At 48.6% G+C, this 24079-nt stretch overlaps 2 protein-coding genes across 2 annotated transcripts; one reads left to right on the forward strand and one right to left on the reverse strand.

The window, feature by feature from the left end:
- Positions 1 to 1937: 1937 nt before the first annotated feature.
- On the forward strand, positions 1938 to 2851 carry LOC115325149. Its single transcript, XM_040212105.2, has one exon. The coding sequence runs from the start codon at positions 1938 to 1940 to the stop codon at positions 2811 to 2813; it is 876 nt and encodes a 291-aa protein (XP_040068039.2). The 3' UTR covers positions 2814 to 2851.
- A 4398-nt stretch (positions 2852 to 7249) lies between these two features.
- Positions 7250 to 11604, reverse strand: LOC120841255. Its single transcript, XM_040212104.3, has 3 exons — positions 11339 to 11604; positions 11046 to 11251; positions 7250 to 7440 (listed from the first exon to the last, which is right to left on the reverse strand). The coding sequence occupies exons 1-3, from the start codon at positions 11533 to 11535 to the stop codon at positions 7250 to 7252; spliced, it is 594 nt and encodes a 197-aa protein (XP_040068038.1). The 5' UTR covers positions 11536 to 11604.
- Positions 11605 to 24079: the final 12475 nt, after the last annotated feature.

Here is a 24079-nt window from a genome sequence, read left to right on the forward strand (position 1 = left end):
CGTCATCTCATTTTGGCAGAATGATGTGCCTTCCGATGCGCACGTTTCCCCACAGTTGACATAATGCCCAATATTACAACTACTTTTGCAGATTACGTCGCAAAGCTCCTGACTCGGTCTGTGGAACTCTGCAAGACAGCGCTGCCCCTGAAGAAAGCTTTCAAGCTTGATGCGGAGACACCACGTCCACCCTGCATGAGCGAGAGCTTCGAAAGGCCGTCAAAGGAAGACCTTGTTGTAGCCAGGCTCAGCCGTTTTGCAAAACAAGTGGCAAGCATAACCGGGTGACTTAGCACGAGCGAGTTTAGTCTTGTGAAACCTGCTGTTAGGGTTCTTGTCTTGATTGCTTCCAGGAGCGGTCAATGCAGTAACACTTTCACTCCAAGACTCGTTGATGGAATGAGTGGTGTCGTCGTAAGTGCCACTCAGCTTGTGACGATGCCACTCATTTTTACAAGCTTTTGAATGCCGAGCAAAGACCGACTTTATTACCACGATCGTGGCTCCACTCGAGGTGCTGCTCAGCATCAGGACTTCTGGGTACCTTAAGTGATAGCCGACAATAACGATGAAGACCTGCTGCTAATGAAACAGGTCCGCACCAGCGACGGTCCCATGGGCGAGCAGGGTTGCCAGACGAGATGAGCTGTTCTGCCAGTTGCGCTCTTTTCTTGGCACATTATTCGCAGACACTCACCAGGGATGCGATCTGTGCATTGATGCCTGGCCACCAAACAGAGTCATGAGCTCAGCACTTGCACTTGACAACTCCATGGTGCCCGTCATGTATCACCCTCATTATTGTTGGTCGTAACTCGGCAGGTATGAGGAGCCTCGAGCCCTTCGGAAGAAGTCCTTTGCAAAGCGACAGCTCGCCTTGGAGAGACCAATACTTGGACAGATTGAGGGGCAGCTTGTGCTTCTTCGGCCATCCAACCTCACAATACCATGTGAGTGTACAGCACTCTCCGCCAGTCTGTTGCATAGCTTGGATTTTCTTGGGGTGAAGTGGGAGGTCAGCAGACGCGTCTTCTAGTGCTGCAATTGCAAAGGTGTCCGGGGAGCCCTTCCCTTGTCTTCAGACCCAGTTCTCTGTGGAGCTCTAGGGAGTGTGTCTGCCATTGCCAGTAGTTTCCCCGGTACAACTGGCACTGCATCAGCTTTAAACGAAGGCGCTGGATGCGGGGAGGACGTCCCTACGCTGAGCTGCAAACCACGTATGAGCTCGTCAAAACGTTCAGCCACGCCGCTGCCAAAGCCGTATCCTCCTCTTGCTGTGGCAGATCTCTGTCAGGGTCATGGCCCAAGATGCAAAGGCAAATACCCTTCTTTCTCCAGAAGGTTGGTCTTGAAGGAGTATGGCATCGAGACCGAAAGAGCTGGCATCTGCCGAAACTGTTGTGCACTACACTGGGTTGTAGTTGCCGAGACAGCAGTCTGAACTCTGGAAGTTCTTCGCGTGTAGGAATGCTGCTGCCTGTTCGGAACCCCAGCCCCATACATCTGTTGCTCTTCGACAAAAGTGCTCGGGGATGCGCGGCACGAAATGTGCAACATGGTTTACCATTTCAAGTAATCCTCGCACACCTGTGACACTCTCAGGCCTTTCCGTCACCTGTACAGCCTGAATCTTCCTGAGATCCGGCTTCACGCCTTCTGCTGATATGACGACTCCAAGGAAGTTGACTGTGGACACTCCAAAAACACATTTATCTTGTAGGGACTGGACGCACCGACAAGCGAGTCCAGTCTCGCCACTGGAAACAGAGAAAAAGACGCGCGCGCTAGCTATACGCTCACGCGCTCACGCGCTCACGAAGAGCAGTTCCTGACGAGACACGACTGAAATAGAACGTTGTTTTCGAACGTCCGTCTCCTGCCTGTTTCTTTCACCACATTTGGTGACCCGGACGTGATCGCCAACTAGAACGGCTGAAATGCAGCAAGGAGAGCCTTCGCATCCGCCGCCAGCCACTGTTGCAGCAGCCGCAGTACGCCTTCCACCATACTGGGACCGCAATCCGCGAGTTTGGTTCCTGCAAGCGGAATCACAATTCCACCTCGCTGGGGTCACCACACAAGGTCGGAAGTACCACCACGTCGTCTCGGCTCTTTCACCAGCTGCAGCCGACGAAGTCTACGACGTTCTGGCAAATCCCTCTCCAGCAACACCGTATGACCAACTGAAGAATGCTCTGCTCCAGCGCACCGAGATTTCGGAACGCTCCCGCGTTCAGCAGCTTCTCTCGGCGGAAGAGCTCGGGGATCGGCGGCCAAGCCAGTTGCTGCGACGCATGACCCAGCTTCTTGGAGAGCGCTCTAACAATCTGGACGACGTATTCCTCCGCGAGCTGTTCTTGCAAAGGCTACCTTCCAATGTTCAGATGGTTTTGGCAACAGCAACAACGTTGGACCTCACCGGACTTGCCGCGTTGGCCGACGCCGTGATGGAGGTGACCACTCCATCGGTCGCCAGTGTTATCGTGGCTCCACAGCAACCAACAGCCCAAGACTCTGGAGCGGCCGCCAACAGCCAGCCTCCCCAGGCCAACATCGAGCAGCTTTGCCAACGTTTAGAGGAGATCGTCGTCGCAGCTACACGAGGCCGCACCCCCCACCCTCGTGAGTCACATCGCAGACGTTCGACGTCTCGTCGGGCACGCGGCGAATCGACATCTCGTCGGACACGCGGCGAAAACACGCGATCACCGAGCCCTGCCAGGGTCTGCTACTACCACCGCCGCTTCGGTGCCAACGCCCGGCATTGCCTCCGCCCCTGTTCATGGCAGGGAAACAGGCCGGCCGACCTCTAGAGGCGACGAGTGGTCAGGGCCTCGGCGAAAGTCGCCTTTTCTACGTGTGTGACCGAGCCACCAAGAACCGGTACCTCGTCGACACCGGAGCCGAGATCAGCGCAGTTCCAGCAACGCGTGCCGACCGTTCCTTGACACCGATATATTTTCTGCGCGCAGTGAACAACAGCGCCATCCCAGTCTACCGAGAACGGTCGATCACCCTTAACCTCGGCCTCCGGCGGGTTTTCCGGTGGATCTTCCTGGTGGCCGACGTCAGTCAAGGAATTCTCGGCGCGGACTTTCTCAACCACTACAAGCTCCTCGTGGACGTTAGAAGCAGGCGACTGATAGACTCCACCACGCGACTTTCCATCCATGGTATCGCAACGGACGACAATTCAGTCTACACCTCTGCCTGCACGATCCCGGAAGAAGCGTTCAAGACTTCGCTGAGTAAGTTTCCGAGCCTTACTCAGTCACCTGATTGGACCAAACCCGTCTCGCACGACGTACAACACCACATCGTGACAACAGGACCACCTGTTTACTGTCGTCCCCGCCGTCTAGCCCCAGAGAAACTCCGCGATGCTCGCCAAGAGTTTGAACACATGTTGGACCTTGGCATCATCCGACCCTCGTCTAGCAGCTGGGCGTCTCCATTACACATGGTGTCGAAGAAAAATGGAGACTGGCGGCCGTGTGGCGATTATCGTGCCCTAAATAAGAACACTGTACCGGACAGGTATCCTCTACCTAACATCCAGGATTTTACGGTGAACCTACAAGGCGCGAAGGTCTTCTCCAAAATCGATCTGACGCGGGCCTACCACCAAATTCCCGTGGCCGAAGAAGATATCTCGAAAACAGCGATCACGACACCGTTTGGACTTTTTGAATTTCTCCGCATGCCCTGTGGCCTCAGAAATGCGGCTCAGTCATTCCAACGGTTCATCGACGCTGTCACACGAGGGTTACCTTTTGTCTTCGCGTACGTAGACGATTTGCTCATAGCCAGCAAGTCACCGGAAGAGCACACGAACCACTCGGACCTCCTCTTTGAACGACTGCGCAGCCACGGCATTGTCATCAACGCCGCGAAAAGTGTGTTCGGAGTTCCGGAATTGGAATTTCTTGGTCATCGGCTTGACTCCTCGGGCATTCGCCCATTGCCATCAAAGGTACAAGCCATCAAAGATTTCCCGAGGCCGACTTCGACCACCAAACTTCGCCAGTTTCTCGGTTTGGTCAATTTTTACCGACGTTTCGTTCCGAACTGCGCCAAACTGCTCGAACATCTTGAGGTCCTTCTAACAAAACAAGAGCGAAAAAAAGTCGTCCCTTATTTGGAACGAAGATGCGGAACGCGCTTTCGGCGAGGTAAAGAACTTACTGGCAGAAGCAACAATGCTAGTACATCCTAAGCATGATGCCCCAACATCGCTGATGACCGACGCATCTGCCACAGCCGTAGGAGCGGTGCTACAACAAAAAGTCGACGGAGAGTGGCGGCCGATTGGTTTCTTTTCTAAGAAGCTCAAGCCAGCGCAAACGCGCTACAGCGTTTTCGGACGTGAACTCTTGGCTGCCTACTTGGCTGTACGACACTTTCGACATTTCGTCGAGGGACGGCCATTTACCATATGGACTGACCACAAGCCCCTAACTTACGCCATCAGCAATGCCGGCTCTCATTACACACCACGTGAGATTCGCCAGCTAGCCTTCTTGGCCGAATTCACAACGGACATTCGGCACGTTAAAGGAGTTGACAACGTCCCCGCTGATGTCCTCAGCCGGATCGACGCCGTGAACACCCCAGCCTGTTCTGCTGTAGACTTGGAGTTGCTGGCTCGTCTACAGACCACCGACGAAGAATTGCAAGCCCTGCGCAGTTCATCCACGTCACTGCAACTGCGGGATGTAAGCTTTCCAGAAGGCACCACCGTGGTCTGCGACCTGTCAACGGGAACGCCTAGGCCTTTTGTACCACGTGAACTGCGACGACAGCTCTTCGAAGCGATTCACTGCTTGTCGCACCCGGGTATACGGGCATCCCAGAAGCTCCTGTGCGACCGCTACGTTTGGCCCCGGATAAAATCCGACGTTCGTGAATGGGTGCGATCCTGCATCGCATGCCAGTGCGCGAAAGTACAGCGGCATCCGGTACCACCAAGTCGACAATTCCTACAGCCTGACAGCCGTTTCAACAAGATCCATCTGGACCTAGTAGGACCCCTACCGATTTCTCAGGGACAGCGCTACATCCTAACGTGTGTCGACAGATTCACACGATGGCCAGAAGCAACCCCACTGCCCGATATCACCGCCGCCACCGTCGCTGAGGCGTTTATCGTTACGTGGGTATCCCGGTTTGGCTGCCCCTCAGAGATTGTCACCGACAGGGGTCGACAATTTGAATCGGCACTCTTTGCCGAGCTCACTCGATTGCTCGGAACCAACCGTTTGAGAACGACTGCCTACCACCCACAGCCCAACGGGATGGTAGAACGATTTCATCGACATTTGAAATCGGCCCTTGCAGCTCAGGGTGGTCCCTCGGATTGGGTTCGTCACCTCCCCCTTGCGCTTCTTGGAATCCGGACAGCCTTGAAGGCGGACATCGGATGCTCCACCGCCGAACTTGTGTACGGCACTGCACTTCGCTTGCCATCAGATTTTTTCGAAGTGGACCTGCCTCAACAACAAAGGCAGTTGGACTATGTAGAAGAACTCAAGCAAATTTTTATCAATTTGCGACCGGTGCCTACACGGCAAGGAACTTCAAAGTCTCCCTACGTGACCCAGGACCTCCAAGACGCCACTCATGTTTTCGTATGACAGTCGCAAAAGAAGCCACTGCGCCCACATTACATCGGACCTTTTCCAGTGGTCGAAAAGAGAAGCGACACGTTTGTCCTGCGTGTCAACGGCAAGAATGACACCGTTGCATTGGAGAGACTAAAGCCGGCACATATTGAGCAAGCGCATGTGCAGGAAATAGCGCTACGTGACATCAACCAGACGACAGAGAGAAGCCAACTTCGTTGTCACCCCGATGTCTGTGTGTTTTGATCGTTCGTCCTACCTCCTCTCTAAGGGGGGGCATATCTGTAGGGACTGGACGCACCGACAAGCGAGTCCAGTCTCGCCACTGGAAACAGAGAAAAAGACGCGCGCGCTAGCTATACGCTCACGCGCTCACGCGCTCACGAAGAGCAGTTCCTGACGAGACACGACTGAAATAGAACGTTGTTTTCGAACGTCCGTCTCCTGCCTGTTTCTTTCACCACAATCTTTTTTGAGGGTGATGCCTGCCTTTGATAGTCGGGAGAGCACTTGACCGAGTTGCGTGTCGTGCTCCTCTTGCGTCCGTCCAAAGACAAGTATGTCATCAATCACGTTGATGCCCCTGTCTTGTCCTCTCAGAATGCATGCCATTTGCTTCTGGAAGTACTCTGGTGCCAACGTAAATCCAAAAGGCAAACAGCAGAAGCAGAAGCGGCCAAAGGAAGCGATGAACGCGGTGTACTCCTGACTTTCCTTGACAAGTTATACCTTCTGAAATCCAAAAATAGCGTCCAACTTGGCGAACACCCTCTCTTCACTCAAAAGTCCGAGAACTTGGTTCACTCTAGGGAGCATGTGCCTTTCTCCGAGGACGACCTCGTTGACCTTCGTGAGGACAGTGCAGGGGTGGTGACTTCCAGAAGCCTTCATTCGGTACAACTGTTCCTGCATACTATAGGGTCTGGCCTTCAACCCGACGAATGACTCCCTGCTACGTCCACACAACCTCTCGTTGGGGAATAGGTGTACGACTAGACACACTCAGTAAGAATGAACTAGATTTAGATTCAAGCTAGGTTGTGTACTCGTCAGGTAGCATACCCAGACCTGCGAAGAGCTCAGTGAAGCCTGGCTTGACTGCAGGCTTAGCTGCAGTGTCAAGGAACTTGACCTGAAGGTTCTGTATGGCAGGGAAGCCCAGCAAAGGAGTTCTGAGAGACTGGACAACATAAACCTGCTGCTTGGAAGTCTTGCCGTTTCACCACAGTGTCAGTGAGAGAGCACCTTGCACTGTAAGCGGATGGTTTTCCGGTCCATAAATGGCGTTTTCAGCCGTTGTCAAACTCTGGGGTATCCAGCGGAAACTATCCGGAGCAGCTGTCACGTCAACTCCTGAGTCCACTTTGAAAGACGCAGTATAGTTGTTGACGGGGACTTCAACAAACTTAGCCCTTTCTCCGGCATCGACTGCAGAAAGCTGCAGAGTGTCTACTTTAGCTTGCTTTTTCATGCGGGAGCGACAGACCTCTGCGGAGTGCCTTTCCTTACGGTAAAAGTTGCACTTGAGTTACGCGCGGGACTGTTTGCATGAGGATGAGATGAGCATCCGCAGAATAAACAAGAACCAGGCTGGCCATTAACACTGGTCGTGACCAGCGTTATTAGCGTTAGACTGAGTCCCGCGTTGCTTCTGACGACCTCAAGAGCTTGGTCGTGTCGAGGTTGACACCTTGACTTTCTGGAGTTGCTGATGTACCCTTGCCTGCCGTGGTTGCCATTTCTTTGTCTTTGTATTCGGCTTGGCACGCTTGCACCCATGTGTCCTTGAGCATGAGGTTCGGGTTTCGTCCAAGATTGTCTGAAAGCCGAGAGTCCTGGGTTCCGACGACCAAACGATCCCTTACGAGGCGTTCCTCGACCTCTAGGAAGCCATACTTACACTGCTTGACCAGGGGCATCAGCTCCACGTGGAACGCGTCGACGCTTTCCCCAGGTTGTTGGACCCGCCAATGGAGTCGCAACGATTCATATACTTTGTTCACGGAGTAGACGAATTGCTCAGTGAAACGCTGTGCCACGACGTTGTAGGACGCCTTAACGGACAGGGAAAGGGCTGCAGCAAGCATCGGTCCTCTGAGCCCATGCACTACAATAACAGCCGTATCTGAATATCTTCAGGTGCCGAGGAAAGACAGGATGCGAAGGCTTAGCGTTCATACTGCGATGGCCAGGAGGGCCACAGCCACTTGAGCTCTCCGAACGAACTGTCAATTTTCGAGAAAACCTCAAGATGGGGAAAACATGAGGGGCGATACAAACACTGTGTCAGACACAGCTGCATTTAGGTCGACAGAAGATGGTGGTTTTATAGGGTTCAAGTGCCCAAAAAACACTGAAAGGAGAAAACTCGCTTTAAACCTTAATTAAGATTTTTAAATTGTGCCGTGCACTGGAATCAAGAAGACTTGCACATCACAGTTGCTAGTTAAACTAACTCCGACTTGATTAACAAGTTGGCTATCAAGCTTTTGAAGGGCAGCTTTTTGTTTGTGTGTCTGTTGTCTTATTGTGTAAGATGTAGCAACAAATAATCTTGGCTTTACTCGAAAATATTAAGACTGCCTTCTACACCTCGTCGGATCTCGGAGGCTTCGTGACCCCCACTTTACGCACCTCTGCCTTAGGTGGCTGTCATATCGAAGCCTTTTGCCCCTTCACGACCCCTTGCTTTGTCTTTGAAATGTCAGAGGCACACTCTTGCAACATTAGGATGGTTGGCTGGCATACCTCATGCAGTACTGCTCTTCTGTAACGTGGAAAGGCAGCCAAAAGCACAATAGGGCAAGGGATGTTCAAGAGGCAGGCATGATGAAGATTCCCACACGCAGCCCCCACATGCAAGTTGTAAATTCTACGGTTCATGCTCACCCTCAGAAATGGAGGGTGAGCATGTACCGTAGAATTTACAACTTGCATGTGGAGGCTGCTTATGGGAATCTTTATCAAAAAGAAACAAGGAAAAGGCACCGAAAAAAACTGCACCTACATTAGATGATTTTGCCTGTAAATGTACACAATGTGAAGTAGCAGTAATATCCAATCATCAGTTTTTTTTATTTTTGTCTTGGGATTGGATGCATGGCCACCATAAAAGCTGCGTGGCAGAAACTCCCCATTCAGGACTGTGATCTAAATGCAACAAAGTGGTAACTTAAAAAATAAAACCTAGATTGAAATGTTTACACTTACAAAAAAATGCATCCGCAAGGTATGCCGACCACCAAATCATTGTATGGAACAGACTCGGCTTAGCCAGCGATTATGCAGACATTTTGTCGAGCAGAAAGTGCTCCAGGGATATAGAACGATTTGGGTTGCAGAAGTTCCGCACTTTCATTGGTTGAATATGCATTTGAGATATATAGTATAAAGAACATTCGTCTGAGGTTGAGTTCACATTTTTTTATTCCGTGTCCAAAAACCCGGTGTAAGCTTCCGAGGGGAATTCCTCACGGATTGTTCTGACGACACAGGCAGGCAGGACTCGTCTGTTGCGGCGCCCCAGTCTCCGCCACATCCACCTTAGAAACTGCCTGTAGGCCACGAAGCGTAACCTGTGAAAATGATAACATAGATAGTAACTTGTCAGTGTGATAAAGTTGCGTATAAAGTAAAAGTACAGACTGCAAGGTTAAACTATACAACTGGAGTGCATAGGTACAATATTACAAAGGCGGCATGGAGGCATCTGTACTCCACCTTCAGGATTTCTTCTAAAACCTTTTCATGTATGAAGAAAAAGAAACATGTAGTTAGATGAATTTTAATAACCGACACGATGGAACACAGAGGTATGATGGTCAATGAGCAGCGGATAATTGTGAACTAAATAACATCTACTGAAGCACATTATTGTACCGAGTATGCTTGTAGAAGACACAAGTGCTTCTGATATGATGTACCTATGTTTCATGCTTTCCCAATGTAAACACTTCTTTGGTGTGACATGTAACATCACCTGTGGTGGGCTTTACTTGCTTTATTGTTGATGAGCTGACAAGTTATCAGGACACTGTATTCTAATTTCTCTACAGGTTCAGGTGGTATCATCAACATTGTAGTGAAGTGCTGTTCTAAATAATTTGCTCTGGTTCTTATGTCGCTATGGAATGGGGTCTACAGGAAAATAAAATTGTTCTACTGCCATGCTAATTTTGAAGTGTGGCACTTGTAATGCTTGTACAGTGTATCACTTGAAAATGGTTTTACAAAGTACTCAAGGTAACATATAGCCGGTTGTAAAATCAATTGTGAAATCAATCTCTGTGCAACATGTTTTCTGAGTTGTTAATCTGTTACAACAGATGTGTGCACAATTCAAAACTATTCTTTGCCAGCGGTTCATAATTGAGGTGAGGCGAATGCTGTTGGTAACAGATAAATGGGAATGTTTACATAGCGTGCCTTTGAGCCACGAACAATGGCCATTTCTGTAGTCGGGGCGGATGCAGGAATTTCCTGAGGTGGGGGTCAGGTGTTGGTCAGCGTACCATATGTTTAGAAATTCCCTCCCCCTCGTTTTACGCCCTAAATTTTACGCATGCAGAATTCAAGAGGGGGGTCAGGACATCCGGACCCCCCCTCTAAGTCCGCCCCTGTCTGTAGTAGTATTTATTGCGTACTATGACCTATTTCAGTTCAATAGAATTTGAGATCAATATACTGACGAATACAGTCTGAATTTCAGCAAACATTAGCTTCGCTTAGGGTTCCGGATTCGACTCTTTTAGAGAAAGCTCATATCCCGACATGTCTAGAGTATTGCAGAACGTAAATTAGTTACCGTTATTGCTGATACTTTGGGACAATGGACTGAGATGAGCCCCAGGTATGGCACCAAGCTCATGGAGTTATCTTGTTTGTGTGCCTTATTGCAAAGGCCTCGAGCCATTGGTGAGCACTTGTAATAAAAAAATGAATGAATAAATGGCGTGTCAAGCAATTGCTTTTTGTGTGGATCTATATTTGGGTCACAAAATGCCTTCCAGATCTAGTGATATGTTTAGGTGGTATCCACATGGGTAAACAAATTTCTGCCCCTATAAAGATTTACAACAGAGAATATGTAAAATAATATCTAGCACAAAAACTGGATGGTGATCGCGATAGATCGAGTCCCTGTCCCTGACCCCATCGACGCATTGTGAACGACCCTTGGGGTGCACTAGTTCCATCTCGGTTGCGACGAAATATAACGGGAGTAAAAGGAAAATTCGATGCACATCGCCAGGCAATTGGCAGCGTTGCACTCGCACTTGATGCAGCAGAAACCCACCGTAAATCTGTTCAAGGGCTTCTGTTATTTTCGGGCGTGAAGGAAGAGTGATCAAGTGCGCGTGCCTGCGATGTCGCGCTTTGTAAGTATGTAGAAGTATGTCGAAATGTTGGAGACGAACGGAGCACCTCTGTTCCCTTGCGCCGGGTTGTGACCAGCCTCTTGTAGTGCCCAGAAGGCTACTCGGAGCACGGCAGGCTGAAGGCAAATGAGCGAAAAGTCTGCGTGCTCTGTCACGCATCCCTTCGGTTGAGCAGTTACAGCAGGCGGGCATTCTCGGCAGCAAGCGCATTCCCTCGATGTTGGCATCACCTCGCACCTCTTACAAGAGCACCTATGATTGAAAACGAAGAGACGTCACATGGAAACTGCTCAACTACAGATAAAAAGTGTATGTTGAGAAACCAGACGCGGTGCTTACCATGCCGTGGTGACCAGACGCCATGCATCTGGGTCCGGACTGGGATCGGGCTGTGCCGACATGTCTTCCTCATTCGGCAACCGAACTTTTCTCGCGCGCTTTTCAGGCGTATGCGAGTACGGCGACAATCCAACAGACTCGCTATACGCGAACATCTCGCGCTCTATTTCACTGAGACCGTCTCTCCAGGTCGCCATGTTGAGGGAAACAGCGGCAGTGGCACAGCCACGGGCCACGGGAATCAGCACTGTGGGAGCCGCGGTGAAAGAGCAAGGCACATGAGCGAGGGATACGGGAGAGAGGGGAAAGTCTGCTCTCGCTGTAGCAACGTCCACAGCGCTAAAAAGAGGACAAGACCGGTGGTCACGTACCCCGCGGCGCGTCATGCGCACGTGACCCGGGAAACATTGTATGAGTTGAGGGGCATTCGCAAACGCCATCTTATTTGGCCGGAAGTCCGAAAATGGTTTCATGAGTCCTTTAAAGTCCTCAACCAGTTGCGTTGTATCGTGACCGAATGCTTTCTCGAGTGTGTGGTCAATTGATTTATTAATCCCCATGCCTCGTAGTTGATTCACCAAACACCAGGTATGTGATATACTTGGCATTGCTTTAAAAAATTGATCTCGAAAATATTTTCTTTTTGCCGAACGTATCAGCGCGTTTAAACGATTTCGTGTACTGTGGAATTCTGTCATCAACTGAGAATTTTTTGGAGAACGTCGGCATCGTTCCCAAAGGGCATCTTTAGACCTAATTGCTAACAGAATGTCATCAGTTAGCCAGTCGTGTTCGTTCCGACGTCTCCTCACAGTGATGACCTTTTTTGCTTGTATCCTGAAGGCACAAAATTGATCTCTAAACCTACTGTAAACGTCGTCAAAGTTATCACTAGATAACAAAATGTTCCAATCATTCGTCCTAACCAAGTTATCAAACTTCGTTCGATCAATTATTTTATTATTTTTGTTGTCTCTTTTGGTGGTTTAACATTGAGTTGTGACATACGTTGAGATGCCACGAAGTAATGGTCGGAGAGTTTTTGCTCAATTACTGCTGATTTGCAACTATATTCGGTGCGCGTACATCAATATGATCAAGGCATGACGCCACAAGGTGATCATCTAAAAGTTCTTCTCGGGTAGGAGCAAGAATTAAACCCACAATACCAAATAGTGCCAATAGGTTAAGATAATCACAAACAATAGACTTGGCGGGTTTAAGCGTGTCAATGTTAAAGTAGCGTATTAAACAAATATCATCAATAGACTGAAAATTGTTAAGCGTAGCTCGGAGTTCGTTCAAAAATGTTGAAGGATTACCTGACGGAGGCCTGTAAAGAGCTAGCAACATCAACGACAACTTAGAATTCGATACATTCAGTGATAGTGACTCGCAACTAAGAAAATTTACATCAAGTTTTTCAACACGCCAGATATCTTTAACAAATATAGCAATCCCTCCCCCTCGTCCAATTATACGTGTTAAAAAGAACGGCTTATAACCCGGTATCTGGAATTCATTAGAGAAGTCGTCTTTAACATTGATTTCTGTCAGTACAAAAACATCGAACAATTCTATTGTATCATTCACAGTTACTATAAACTGATCCCAATATTTGCGTATATTCCTAATGCTCACATGTAAAACACCAAAAGCGCTATCACTCAATGGGTGCAAGAAGTCTTGAAGGGACGAGAAATCCGAGCACCGACAAAATTGTACTTTTATTATTCTAAGTCGTTTTCATGTTCGCTGAACCGTTTAGTAAAGAGAAAGATTAAACAATCTTCTCTAAGTCGTCCAGCCGATGGATACGGACAACTGGAGAGGAATCGGTCTTCTTTGTGAACAGCTTACCGTTCTTGACCCATGTGAACTAGTATAGCCTTGCCTTTGCTCTCTCACGTACCCTCCAAAACAGTTCCTTGTTCTTTTGGGTTAGGTTTTCGTTGACGAACAGTTTTGGCAGTGACCCGTTGGCTGCAAGAGTCCGCAGCTTTCCTCTTGCGGTGAGCCATTGCTCTTTGACTGTCATCGAAGAAAATCTAATCAGTATAGGCGGAGGGACGTCCCGCCTAGATGGTATACGATGCACTGCTAGAATGTCTCTTGGGTGGAAGTCAGGAAGGCCAAGTTGACTGGCTAACTCGCCCACCACAACAGGAAGATTTTCGTGTGCGGAATGAGGCAGCCCGCGAATCTCTATATTGGAGAGACGACTGAACTTTCGCTGTCATTGAGTTCATCTTGTAAGTGTTGAATGGTTTCAGACTGCTCCGCTATCACTGTTGTTAAAGATGTAGTTTCAGTGCGGAGCTCTGTTATATATAATAATATATATAATAATAATATATATAATAATCAATAAGTTAGTGTTTTAACAGTGTCCAGGGACATCCAATTGTTCTTCTTGCGGACGCAGTGCAATAGAACGCACAAAAAGACGCTTGCGCGCTCGCAGTCGCACACATACAAGCGCACACGCAAGTACACACGCATGCACACGCGCAAACCCACGCCCGCCCGCAGACGCACACGCATGCACAACCAGAAACACACACGCGCATGCACGCGGACGTATCCACACGCGCGCGCACAAACACACGCACGCGCATGCACACACACACATGCAAACAATTACGACGAAAGAAACGTTGCTTAAGTTAGTTTCGGTTTCGGTTTACACAAAAAAAAAACCTAAAGTTTAAATAAAACCTAAGATTTACTCACGTTTTGTAATAATTTACATTAATATTTTTGGTGAATTTCTTATTGTTAGTATTATAATAATATTTTCCTTAGCATTGTTCTAAAAAATAACAATAAATAAAAAGGAAAAGAGACTCTTGAAGACTGCGCAAGACCACCGCTATCGCAATTAGCTTCCGTTGGGCTCGGTTGAATGGTTGTTGAAGTTCCAGAGGCTTCGGAAATCTCCTTTTTTTACGTTTTAGCCGTTTTAGTGGATATCTTAAATATCTTCCTTACGAATACCGTGTTCAAGAATGACAATCGATGACTGAGAGCTCGGAGACGCTGCGTCTTGCCAACGCCGTAAGTTCAGAACCGCCCATGCACGACTCGTGCAAACGCCGCTTAGCAACTTTCTTTTGTTTCTGCGAAGTGTGCTGCTTTTTCAAACTTTGTCGTACACCGTGCGCTTGCTACGCTATGCTTGATTCTAACTATGCTTCTGCCCTATGTTATTTTGTTATTTGAAAAGAGCGTATCTTCAAAACCTGTGGCTCGCTCCGCAGTGTGAGAAAGATTCCCGCGCGGCCGAACCGTGGGCATGTTCTTTGCGGCGTCGTGCGGCGCTCGTCCGACGACGCTTGTGCGGAGCGTTCAAGTGCCGTCTGACGGCAGTTCAAGCTTTCAGTCGCCGTCCCAAAGTGTTAATCACAGGTCATGCTAGTTCTGACGTCTTGTCCTAACAGCCGCTTGCCACCAATTTGTTTCATAAAGCGGGAGCGAGAAAAACGTTAGAAGAGCGAGCATGCAGCATGATTTTTTGCATAAGCTAATGCCTGTGCGTAGAGACGCGAGGTCTCTTCGTCATATTTCCGAGGGTAAAAGCGCTAAAACAACGGACAAACAACGCCCTGTGTTTGTTTCTTTTACTTGCCCATTCTTTTTAGAGGTTTCACTCTCGGAAATTAGGTCTCTTCGCGTTTACCGAACCGGCACACTTTTTACGTTTACGATTGTGTGATGCAAAAAAATAAAAGGAGTTTAGATGTCACGTTTTTTATAGTAGTGGCAAAAGCCCCTACAAAAATCAGAGCAGCTAGAAAAGGCAAAAACATAAAAAAGGCGGAAAAAAATTAACTAATGTCAAACCTGAATATTGCCACGCTTGTCGGCGAGCGACCGCGCGCGTGGCCGAGTGGTTACCGTGCTTGACTGTCGCGCAGAAAATCTGGGTTCGATTTCAGTCAGTGGAATGCTCTTTTATTTGTTATTTCATTGCGTTCTCGTGAGTTCGAGAACATTCTCGTCAGATGGAGTTCCGAATGTTCCTGTCGCCGAACAATCTAGGCCGATTGTTCCAGAACCCAACGCGCGTACACAAGGGACTCAGCGTGCTGATCTGCAGTCAGTTTTCGCCCAGCGTTCGACTCTGCTGCTACGCCGACTTCGACGCCCGCGACGCTTCGTTATTACCTTTTGTACCCTTTAATTTTTGGCACAAGTTCGCCACATTAAACGTTTATTTCTTTCTGTTTATTTATTGTTTATTGGTCACCACCCGTGACATTTTGGTGGAGGTGCGGGGTACCGCATGCCCGTGCAGCATTCCCCTCCCAGGACCCGCAGTGCAAGCCCGACTCCAAGCTCGGTGAGAAGACCACTCAGCGCAGAACCTGAAACTCGGACCAGCCGCCGCACTAAGGGAGACGATCCTGAGTTGCGCGCGCTAATCGAGTACCTCGAAAAACGAGGGGGTACTAGCTGTCACCCGTGTCTTCTCAAGAGCCCTGCCGACTTCCGTCCTCCGGCAAGGTGTACTTTACAAGGAGAACTTCGGAGACAACAGCACACCATGGCTGCTGGTAATCCCCACCGACCTTAGAGCGGAGATCTTCCAAGCCTGTCACGACGACCCGACGTCCGGACACCTTGGTTACAGCCGTACGCTGGCCCGAATTCGTGAAAAGCATTACTGGCCCAAGCTGCCGAAGACCGTTCACTTCTACACACGGTCCTGCCACGAGTGCCAGCGACGCAAGAAACCGCCGACGAAGCCGGCAGGTCTCCTGCATCCGATCGCTCCTCCGACCGTACCGTTCCAGCAGATCGGAATGGATCTACTTGGTCCTTTCCCACCATCGACGCAAGGAAACAGATGGATTATTGTCGCCAAAGATTATCTCACACGGTACGCCGAAACGAAAGCCCTTCCTGTAGAGAGTACTGTGGAAGTCGCCAAGTTCTTTATCGAATCTATCGTCCTCCGGCACGGCGCTCCCGAAGTTTTGATCTCAGACCGTGGATCATCGTTCATGGCCTAGCTGACGCAAGAAATCCTTCGTCTCAGCCACACCAGCCATCGGCGCTCAACGGCATACCACCCGCAAACCAATGGACTGACGGAGAGACTCAACAAGACCATCGCCGACATGATCTCCATGTACGTCGACGTGGAGCACAAGACATGGGACGAGGTGTTGCCGTACGTCACATTTGCCTACAACACGGCCGTGCAAGAGACCACCGGGGTGACACCCTTCCAACTGGTTCAAGGTCGTAAAGTAACGACAATGCTGGACGCGATGTTACCCCACGAACCGGCTGTCGACGGAAGCGACGACGCCCAGGTGGTTGCCCAACGGGCAGAAGAAGTCCGCCAGCTCGCCAGACACCGTATTCAAGCCCAACAACGTGTCGACACTGGCCGCTACAACCTACGTCGTCGGGACGTCCACATCCAGCCCGGAGACAGGGTGTGGGAGTGGACACCGATCCGTCGTCGTGGTCTCAGTGTGAAACTCCTAAAGCGCTACTTCGGACCCTACAAAGTACTTCGTCGACTCGGTGATCTAACTACGATGTGATGCCCGACGGAACACGGACTTCATCACGCCGCGCTGCACGACCTGAAGTCGTCCACGTCGTGCGCCTCAAGCCGTACTACGCGCGATAAGACTGCGAACTGTGATCTTGTGCACCGCTTGATAGGATTGTGTTTTGCGAGCCTCCGTATGTTCCCATTTGTTGTTTGTTTCGCTCTGTTTTGTTGCCTTTTACATGGCATCGAGACGATGCCTTCTTAAAGGGGTGGGGGGGGGGGGGGGGGGTACTGCCACGCTCGTCGGCGAGCGACCGCGCGCGTGGCCGAGTGGTTACCGTGCTTGACTGTCGCGCAGAAAGTCTGGGTTCGATTCCAGTCAGTGGAATGCTCTTTTATTTGTTATTTCATTGCGTTATCGTGAGTTTGAGAACATTCTAGTCAGATCGAGTTCCGAGCGTTCCAGTCGCCGAACAGTCTAGGCCGATTTTTCCAGAACCCAACGCGCGTAGATAAGGGACTCCGCGTACTCCTGCAGTCAGTTTTCGCCCAGCGTTCGACTCTGCTGCTACGACGACTTCGACGCCCGCTGCACTCCGTTATTATCTTTTGTACCCTTTTATTTTTGGCACAAGTTCGCCACATTAAACGTTTATTTCTTTCTGTTTATTTATTGTTTAGTGGTCACCACCCGTGACAATATTTGATGGAGGTCAAAGACTACCACCGAATTAACTCGCCCGGTTATTCTTTCTGACAAAGAATAATAGCCAATAGTAATAAACAAATAAATGCCAACTATTAATTGGTTACAAAGTGGTAATTGGTGCATTGCAGCCCTACGCTACTCTACTCTTTTGGTGATATCAGGTAATGTTAAAATGTATAGGGCAGTTCATAGCAACCATTGATGCCCGACCCATTATATTGAGTTTTTTCTTTATATAAAAGTTATATAAAAAAAGTGTTCCTCCTAAATTAAGCCGCATCACTAAATGTACAATAGCGTGTAACGTTTATGTATGTTCTCAGCAAAAGAAAGGGATGCATTAAAAAAAGGCCAATCATTTTGTTTCCTCTCTGTTATAGCTTCTTTCACGTACACGCAAATTGTGGGTGTCTACGTCTAAAAGAGTGGAATTGACATTTCCTGCGGGGCTGGAAGGCCTGACTCAGTTTGGGTAGCAGCTTGAAACCTATGGGAACCTGGGGAACTGAACCATAAGAGTGAGAGTGACACCCGCCTTCCACTTACTGAGCGATGGCACCATGAGGAAGGGGGAGCTGCCCTGAAGTGAATGCAATAGCAGATGGGTCGTTCCAGTGAACCCCTATAGAGATGATACCAAGCAGAAAATTATTAATAAATGTGTTATTAAAAACATGGATTGTCAATGGCACGGACAAGGAGGAGATCAACACAGAGCTATGTTGTGTTCATATCCTCTGTTCCCATATTCTTCATGCTTTCTTTTCAATAATTGGCTACTAACTAGTCCAATCATCATCACTAGTCAATAAAAGTATGCTGGTATTTATTAGTATGCATTAACACCGTGCTTGCAGTTGAATCCTTCAGTCATTTATTAATGGACAAAAACAAAAAGGAGGGTGCAAGCTAGCTCAACAGGCTAAACACATAATTTATTAAAGACGGGTTCTCTGAAGGATGACACAAACGCAGAGAAGTATCAAACACAGATGAGTATTGATGGGCAAAAATAAATAGGCGACCCAAAAAAGAAAACGCAGGAGAAGACATGAAGTCAGTCTTTACAATCTCTCTTCTGCTTGCCACCACTTTAAAAAAAGAATTCTTTCCTGGGCCTTACAGCGTTTTACTGTTCACAACCCCTGACATACCCAAGGACAGTAAACATAAGAAAGCAACCTACTAACATTGGGGTAAATGTGATTGAACAAACAACAGGGAATGCCTTGAGCTTTCAACCTAGGAAATAAAAAACATGCACAACATCAAGATTAAAAAAAAACAGACGGACGCATCACACCTGTTTCTAACAAAAATATAGGCCAAGAAACTTCTTCCACTCAATGGCAAAACACAGGGAAGGCACTAATAGATTTCTAGGTTTCATCAGAGTTAATGATTCTTTCAGTATACCCTTGTGGTCACTCTCGTTAGTCAAAATTATTTCATCATCATCATTCATTAAATCATCATCACAGTTGTGTTTTTAAAGGGGTACGGAAACAAAAATTGAAATATTCAAATTTCGTTCGGAAGTGAATCAAGTATGAGGGAGAATAACCGTAAATGATAATCGCACGTTTCTATTTTGAACGACTGGCTATATTTTTCGTTCCAAACGGTGCACTCGAGCAAGCTCTCGAAGAGAAGCGAACGGAGAGCGCGATGCGTCATGGGATATCCGGCGCAAACAAAAGCAGAAAAGATTCCCCGCGTTCGTGGAGTAACAAGGCAGGCGTGGTTATCAGCTTTGCCCTTGGTGGCGCTGGCAGCGTTGTGGTTGTGTCAATAGCGTCAGCGCGTTACAACCGAGCCGTTCGAACTACCCGTGGCGTGACGAGCGTATGGCTGGCCCACGTGGGCTGGCCCAAGGAGCACGTAGCTTCCACAACACTGTCAGCTTAGGGCTGAACGGGGTGGGGAAAGCAACTTTTGTTCGAGTTTTGAGCGACGGGCTGATCTTCTAGGGGGAGAATGGCTGTTTTCGGTTGCACGAACGAGGGTCCAAGAATGAGGGGAGTCCTTCCTTTCCTTCTTTTTGGACCGTTTGGTACAATGCGCGATTTGTGAGTTGAGCGAGATGCGCGTAGGAGACAAGTGATAAACGAAGTGTAAGTACCTGCAATCCTCTGAGACAAACAAATAATGTCACTTGATCTCCAAACAGGAAAGCTTTACATGCTTCGTTTGTGGCAGACCATGATGTTCACAATGGTTCAGCCGTGCAGTGCGATGCTTGGGGCCACTGCTTGCTCACTTAGAGTTCGAGAAAGGGGGGTGCCGTAGCACTTCCCAATTGCCCACGGGGTTATGATGCGGCTTGCAAGGAGCTCCTTTGTGTTACTTCATGAAGTGAGTTGTGTTTAGTGTGACTCATTATTTCTTTATCACATGCCTCGTATGTGGTGATGTGGCAATCCCTCTAAGTGAAAAAAGTGTAAATGTGTTCAGTAAACATGATAAGCTGTAAATCCTGTAATAATAATATAAGAATATGCAATACCATATATGATTCTTGTAAAATTTACAAGTTCTGATATGTGTACTGGACACATTCCAATGAAATGTTCACTGGGGTATATACTTCATTTCACCCTTCGTCCGAGCGCGGCGGACGCTACCAGCCAATCCAGCGTCGAGAGAGCGTCATGTGACCTTGTACTCCACATAACCAAAACGTCGCATGATAATCTCCCGGCGCCAGATTGGCTGGGGTGGCCCAGCATCCACTGCGCCACCCCAGCAGGTGCCCATTTCATGCCAAGCACCCTTTACCAAGGGTGTAGCAAGCACCCTTTATGAAGGGTGCTTGCCTGAACGCGATAAGGGTGTTAGCCCAGGGACAAACTGATTTACACCCTTAAGTGTGTAAAAACTTTTACTGTGTACTCAAGGCTTCTCTTTCCCATTAGTGCCAGTAAGCTTGTGTAAAGTGAAAAATATTGTAACTGAACAGTAGAGAGGTTTATTAGATCGCTCCCATGACTCCGATAACGATACCCGACACTCCGCCACCGCCTCCCTTGCGCATGCATTGTATCGTTATCGGGGCTATCGGAGGTGTCGGAACGATCTACTAAAACTCTATTGTTTCCCTGTCCCTTCACCTAAAGTTACTTCTTTTTATTTTTTTACTGCTGCACTACAGGGGGATCTTAATGGTGGGACAACATACCATCCCCGAACCCACGACGACTGGAATGGCGGTCGCAACCAGCGTCGTAAGACTTAGTATTTAAAAAGTCCAATAAATATTGAGCAGCCTTGCAGCAGCTTCGCGTGTCATTACTATGTAAAAGTTCCTGGGGTTGAGTTCTCAAACTTGACCTCCCGAAACTCTTGACAGTCTTCTGAGGAACACCAAAATTTTCTGGCAGTCTGTGATAAATTATGTATTAAGTGTATAACTACAGCCACTTTCGGCCAGTGACTGGCCGGAAGTCAATAGCTAGTGGCTGGCCAAACGTGAATGGCCAGTGGCTCGCCGAAAGTGACTGCCAAAGTAGAATGGCAAGTCACTGGCCTAAAGTGAATGGCCAGTCACTGGCCAAATGGGAATGGCCAGTCATGGCCAAAGGTGAATGGCCAGTCTCAGGCCTAAAGTGAATGGCCAGCCACTGGACAAAGGTGAATGGCCTGTCACTGGCCTAAAGTGAATGGCCAGCGACTGGCATAAAGTGAATGGCAAGTCACCAGACGAGGACGAACACACTGCTATAGCCGAGCACTTTGGCCAAGCTTGGGCCATCGAAAATCTGGTTGGCCATAGTACACTTGCCAGCGATGGCCCATTCACAACGTGCTGCTTGGGTTAAGTATATTAAGTGACTTAACACACTTCATCTTCAGGCTCTTGACAAGCGGAAAAAAAGTCAATTTGGAATCAAATATAAGACCTAAAAACTTGTGTTCAGTTTTCACTGGGATAGGAACATCATACATACCCTATTGGAAAAACCAGCATGAAAATCAAACCGGCCAAGATGGTAACTAAGGTGGTCAATCTTGTCAATGTGGCAGTCAAACTGGTTTAACTGTAAATCAAGTTAGTTTAAGCTTGGCAAGGTAGAATTTAAGCTGGTCAGTCTGGTTTAGTAAAAACCAGCATGGTATAACTAGAATCTGGTTTTAGATTCAATTTGGTGTAGGTGGGAGCCAGTCTGGTCCTAATTGGTCAAACTGGTTTTCCATGGAGCCAATGTGGTCAAGCTGGGAGACAAGCTGGTCATGCTGGGAGACAAGCTGGCGAATCTGGTCGAACTCATAATCCTGGCGGTGAAGCTGGTCATGCTGGGAGCGCGCATGCCAAGGTCAGCTAGAGATAGCCGAACTGGCATTGCTGGGAGCGCGCGCCAAGGTCGGCTTAGGCTGAAACGAGGCCATGTCCTGTTCTTTGTCCTCTCGTTTTTAGTAGACGACCGGGCGCGTCAGGCGCGCTGCAAGCTACCTTTGTGTGCGAGAAAGTAGAGAGAGAGAGAGAGAGAGTGGTGTGAACGGAGAATTTGAGACGCGCTTGGTTATCTTGGACAGATTTTCGAGGGGACGGCTGTATGCGCGTTGTTTGGAGACTACTTGAACGACGGTGCAAGCGAAGCGGGTTTTGAGGAGACAGCGAGCGGCAGTCTGTTCAGTGCGGGAAGATGTCGGACGTCTTGATTGAGGCGTCGCTTCGTGTCTTCTAACGTTTGTGTGCTCGTGAATGACGATGGTGCCGAATAGTATCGCCAATGCCATCCAAGCCACACGGATTTCCTCGCCTCTGCCGACCACGGATGTTGCCGCTTCGCCCCCATCACTGGCGGAACCCAGGTTCGCTTCTCTCATCCGTGTAGCATTTTCTTTTGCTATTGCCTGTTTTTAGCGTGTGTCTAGTATTTTTCGCGTTGAAAGACAAGCAATCTGGTTTCATTAACATTGTTGGCTTTTCACCGAGAACCACTGTCCATGCGTCGCTTAGTACTGTCCCAAGCAGCACGTTGTGAATGGGCCATTGCTGGCAAGTGTACTATGGCCAACCAGATTTTCGATGGCCCAAGCTTGGCCAAAGTGCGCGGCAATAAAAGTGTTTTCGTCCTCGTCTAGGGACTTGCCATTCACTTTATGCCAGTCGCTGGCCATTCACTTTAGGCCAGTGACTGGCCATTCACTTTAGGCCAGTGACTGACCATTCACCTTTATCCAGTGGCTGGCCATTCACTTTGGGCCAGAGACTGGCCATTCACCTTTGGCCAGCGGCTGGCCATTCACATTTGGCCAGTGACTAGCCATTCACTTTAGGCCAGTGACTTGCCATTCACCTTTGGCCAGTCACTTTCGGCCAGCCACTGGCCATTGACTTCCGGCCAGTCACTGGCCGAAAGTGGCTTTAGTTATACACTTAATACATAATTTTTCACAGACTGCCAGAAAATTTGGGTGTTCCTCAGAAGACTGTCACGAGTTTCGGGAGGTCAAGTTTGAGAACTCAACCCCAGAAACTCTTACATAGTAATGACGCGCGTAGCTGCTACAAGGCTGCTCATTATTTATTGGACGTTTTGAGTACTTAGTCCTACGACGATGGTTACGACCACCATTCCAGTTGTCGTGGGTTCAGGGGTGGTATGTTCTCCCACCATTAAGATCACCCGGTACTGGAGCAGTAAACTAAAAAAAAATAAGGCGAAGTAACTTTAGGTGAAGGGACAGTCCAACAATAGAGAGTTTTAGTAGATCGTTCCGATACCTCCGATAGCCCCGATAACGATACCATGCATGCGCAAGGGAGGCGGTGGCGGAGTATCGGATATCGTTATCGGAGTCATGGGAGCGATCTACTAAAACTCTCTACCGTTCAGTTACAATATTTTCCACTTTACACACGCTTGCTGGCACTAATGGGAAAGAGAAGCCTTGAGTACACAGTAAAGGTTTTTACGCACTTAAGGGTGTAAATCAGTTTGTCCCTGGGCTAACACCCTTATGGCGTTCAGGCGAGCACCCTTCACAAAGGGTGCTTGCTAACACCTTTGGGAAAGGGTGCTTGGCATGAAATGGGCACCTGCTGGGGTGGCCCAGTGGATGCTGGGCCACCCCAGCCAATCTGGCGCCGGGAGAGTATCATGCGACGTTTTGGTTATGCGGAGTTCAAGGTCACATAACGCTCTCTCGACGCTGGATTGGCTGGTAGCGTCCGCCGCGCTCGGACTAAGGGTGAAATGAAGTATAGACCCCAGTGAACATTCATTGGAATGTGTCCAATCCACATATCAGAACTTGTAAATTGTACGAAAATCATATATGGTATTGCATATTCTTATATTATTATTATATGATTTACAACTTATCATGTTTACTGAACACATTTACACTTTTTTCACTTAAAGGGATTGCCACATCAACACATACGAGGCTGTGATAAAGAAATAATGAGTCAGACTAAACACCACTCACGTCATGAAGAAGTAATACAAAAGAGCTCCTTGCAAGCCACATCATAACCCCGTGGGCTATTGGGAAGTGCTACGGCACCCCCCTT

The sequence above is a fragment of the Ixodes scapularis genome, unplaced genomic scaffold, assembly GCF_016920785.2.
Source record: "Ixodes scapularis isolate PalLabHiFi unplaced genomic scaffold, ASM1692078v2 PGA_scaffold24__2_contigs__length_7659602, whole genome shotgun sequence".
In the NCBI taxonomy this organism is placed as follows: Eukaryota; Metazoa; Arthropoda; class Arachnida; order Ixodida; family Ixodidae; genus Ixodes; species Ixodes scapularis.

Bases quoted from the DNA above. Each gene is read 5' to 3' on its own strand.
- LOC115325149 (XM_040212105.2), top strand. From the start codon at position 1,938: ATGCAGCAAGGAGAGCCTTCGCATCCGCCGCCAGCCACTGTTGCAGCA.
- LOC120841255 (XM_040212104.3), bottom strand. From the start codon at position 11,535: ATGGCGACCTGGAGAGACGGTCTCAGTGAAATAGAGCGCGAGATGTTC. The intron at 11,252-11,338 runs GTAAGCACCGCG...TTTCAATCATAG, and splicing joins CGTCTGGTCACCACGGCATG to GTGCTCTTGTAAGAGGTGCG. The intron at 7,441-11,045 runs GTGCTCCGTTCG...CTCGGCTTTCAG, and splicing joins CCCGGCGCAAGGGAACAGAG to ACAATCTTGGACGAAACCCG.